Source organism: Phaethon lepturus, unplaced genomic scaffold (assembly GCF_000687285.1).
Source record: "Phaethon lepturus isolate BGI_N335 unplaced genomic scaffold, ASM68728v1 scaffold50803, whole genome shotgun sequence".
In the NCBI taxonomy this organism is placed as follows: domain Eukaryota; kingdom Metazoa; phylum Chordata; class Aves; order Phaethontiformes; family Phaethontidae; genus Phaethon; species Phaethon lepturus.
In genome coordinates this window covers 1-2,487 of record NW_010527949.1, presented here as the reverse complement: position 1 = coordinate 2,487, position 2,487 = coordinate 1, and the positions used below count along the sequence as shown (strand labels likewise).

At 60.3% G+C, this 2,487-nt stretch overlaps 1 protein-coding gene across 1 annotated transcript; it reads left to right on the top strand.

The window, feature by feature from the left end:
• Nucleotides 1–44: 44 nt before the first annotated feature.
• On the top strand, nucleotides 45–2,456 carry LOC104618032 (selenium-binding protein 1-like; the record flags this gene model as incomplete). Its single annotated transcript, XM_010283515.1, has 6 exons — nucleotides 45–165; nucleotides 386–568; nucleotides 1,130–1,308; nucleotides 1,937–2,015; nucleotides 2,125–2,246; nucleotides 2,364–2,456. Coding segments are annotated over 6 exons (777 nt in total), but the record flags the coding sequence as incomplete, so codon positions are not given.
• Between the last annotated feature and the right edge of the window lie 31 nt (nucleotides 2,457–2,487).

Here is a 2,487-nt window from a genome sequence, read left to right as displayed (position 1 = left end):
GGCCCGGCGCGGAGGACCTGACGGTGCCTGTGAACTCCCGGCAGGTTGTCAACCCAGAGGATGTCTTCTGGAAGTGCAACCTGGGCTACCCCCACACGTCCCACTGCCTGGGCAGCGGGGAAATCATGATCAGCACCCTGGGAGACCCGGCTGGCAGCGGGAAAGGTACCCCGGTCCCCCCCAGTCTTCCAGGGAGATGGTGCTGGGACAGGAGGAGCAGTCCCCTCATCCGGAGCTGTCCTGGAGGCTTTGTCCCAGTCTCTCGGCCCGTTCAGCAGCCTGGTCTGCAACGGGTTGACCTGTCTTTCGCTGCTTCTTTTGTAACCCGTAAACTGTTAGTCTGGATGATTTCCTCACTACCGATGCAGTTTTGTTTTTGCATCAGGCGGCTTTATTCTGCTGGACGGAGAGACCTTCGAGATCAAGGGGAACTGGGAGAAAGGGGACAAGATCCCCCCAATGGGTTATGACTTCTGGTACCAGCCACGCCATAACGTCCTGATCAGCACTGAATGGGGAATCCCCAAATGCCTGGGGTATGGGTTCGACCCAAATGATCTGAAGAAAGGTGAGAAAACCGTTGTTTAAGTACTGCGGGAGAGAGATGCTGGACTGCAAGGCGGCCAAATTACAACCCTCTTCTGCTGCTGGTGAGAGCTGGCAGTCTAATGGACGTAGATAAAATTGTCCATGATGGTTTGCTTGCAAAGCAAACTTCACACCTATTCCTAGAGATCCCACAGATTTAAAAAAGACGAGCCCAGCTCATTTACTGTGAACACACTTCGGGTGCAAGCACCAGAAGTTCCACCCATAAATGCCGCTGTTGAGCTGTACGTGGGGTTGGATTTTGGCCGTAGGGATGAAGGATGAAGCCCCATCTCAGCCCAGCTCCCCCCGAAAGGTTACGCTGCCCTTCCCAGCCCCATCCTAGCGAGATGGTCCCCGCTGGATGCTGGGCACCTTCCCGTGGATTTTGCCAAGGTCCAAAGCAACCGGCATGTGCTGGCGCAGAGACCAGGGGGTCGTCTCTGCGGGGAGCTGAAGGGGCCGAGGACTCGCCCGAACCTGTCGCATGTCTGCTGAGGACCCTGCGCCTCGCAGCATCCCCTCTGCCCTCCCCTCCCAGGGCGCTACGGACGCCGCCTCAACGTCTGGGACTGGACCACTCACACCTACGTCCAGGCCATCGACGTGGGCGAGGACGCGGCCCCCCTGGAGATCCGCTTCCTCCACGACCCCGACGCTGCCGAGGGCTACGTGGGCTGCACCATCAGCAGCGCCATCCACCGCTTCTACAAGACCGAGGTACGTACTGCCCCGGGGCTAGCGGAAGAGGGGTGCTGCCCCTTGGTCGACCGAGCCGCCTGGCTCTGCGCAGCATCCCGCTTCCCGCATCCCCCGCCGTCCTCCCAGCCCAGCTCCGGTCCCTGCCGATGCGCGCACCCGCCTCCCTGTGCTGTGCAGCTGCCTCTCTGCACCCAGAACATGAGCTGGCTTGGGGTAATCTCACCAGAGGACTTGTTCTGACTGTCAGCAGTTTAGGCTGAAGTGATTTAATTTAAAGGAGATTTATTTATAACTTTGTTGTGGATTTACAACAGCCCTCGCAATATTCTTTTCGGTGTCTGTTGCGCGTAATGACGAACCGGGTGAGGAGAGAGAACATCTTTCACCAAACCAGCTAATCTAGCTGGAAAATTAGACAGGTTTTTGGCCCACAAAGCCCTTCCTCACGTCCCAGAGCCCGCCTTCCCCTTGGCTCTGCAGAGCCAGAGATGAGGTTTGCCGCAGCTGGCCAGGTAGCTGAGCTGCAGCCAGAGACAAGAGATGGTGGACGCGCGCACGCAGCATCCGCCCCGGCGTCGGGTCTTATGCTGCCTCTGCCGCGCACGCTGAGCCCCCCGGGGCCCTGCTCTGTCCCGCACCCCTGCAGCAAGGAGACTGGGCGGCCGAGAAGGTGATCCAAGTCCCCAGCAAGAAGGTGGAGGGATGGCTCCTGCCGGACATGCCAGGTCGGTGCATCCCCAGGCTGGGTGCCGAGGTGCTCCCCGGCTTCCCCGGTCGCTGCCGGTTCATCCGGCTGCCTGCCTGCTTGTGCAGCTCTGTCGTACCCTCCCCAAGGCTTCATCACCGACATCCTCATCTCGCTGGACGACAGGTTCCTCTACTTCAGCAACTGGCTGCACGGAGACATCCGCCAGTACGACATCTCCGACACCCGCAGGCCCAAGCTGGTGGGGCAGGTGGGGCGGCAGCAGGCTCCCGGTCGCATCCCGACGCTTTTCCTCCGTCTCCCGGAGACGGCTGGGCTCAGCCCCGTCCTTGCCGTCTCGGCCACGCACACCTTCGGTTTCTCGCAGGTCTTTGTGGGTGGCAGCATCACCAAGGGAGGACCCGTGACCGTGTGCCGGGACGAAGAGCTGCAGAGGCAGCCGGACCCCTTTTTCATCAAGGTGAGCTCGGCTGTCTCCCCAAAATCCCACG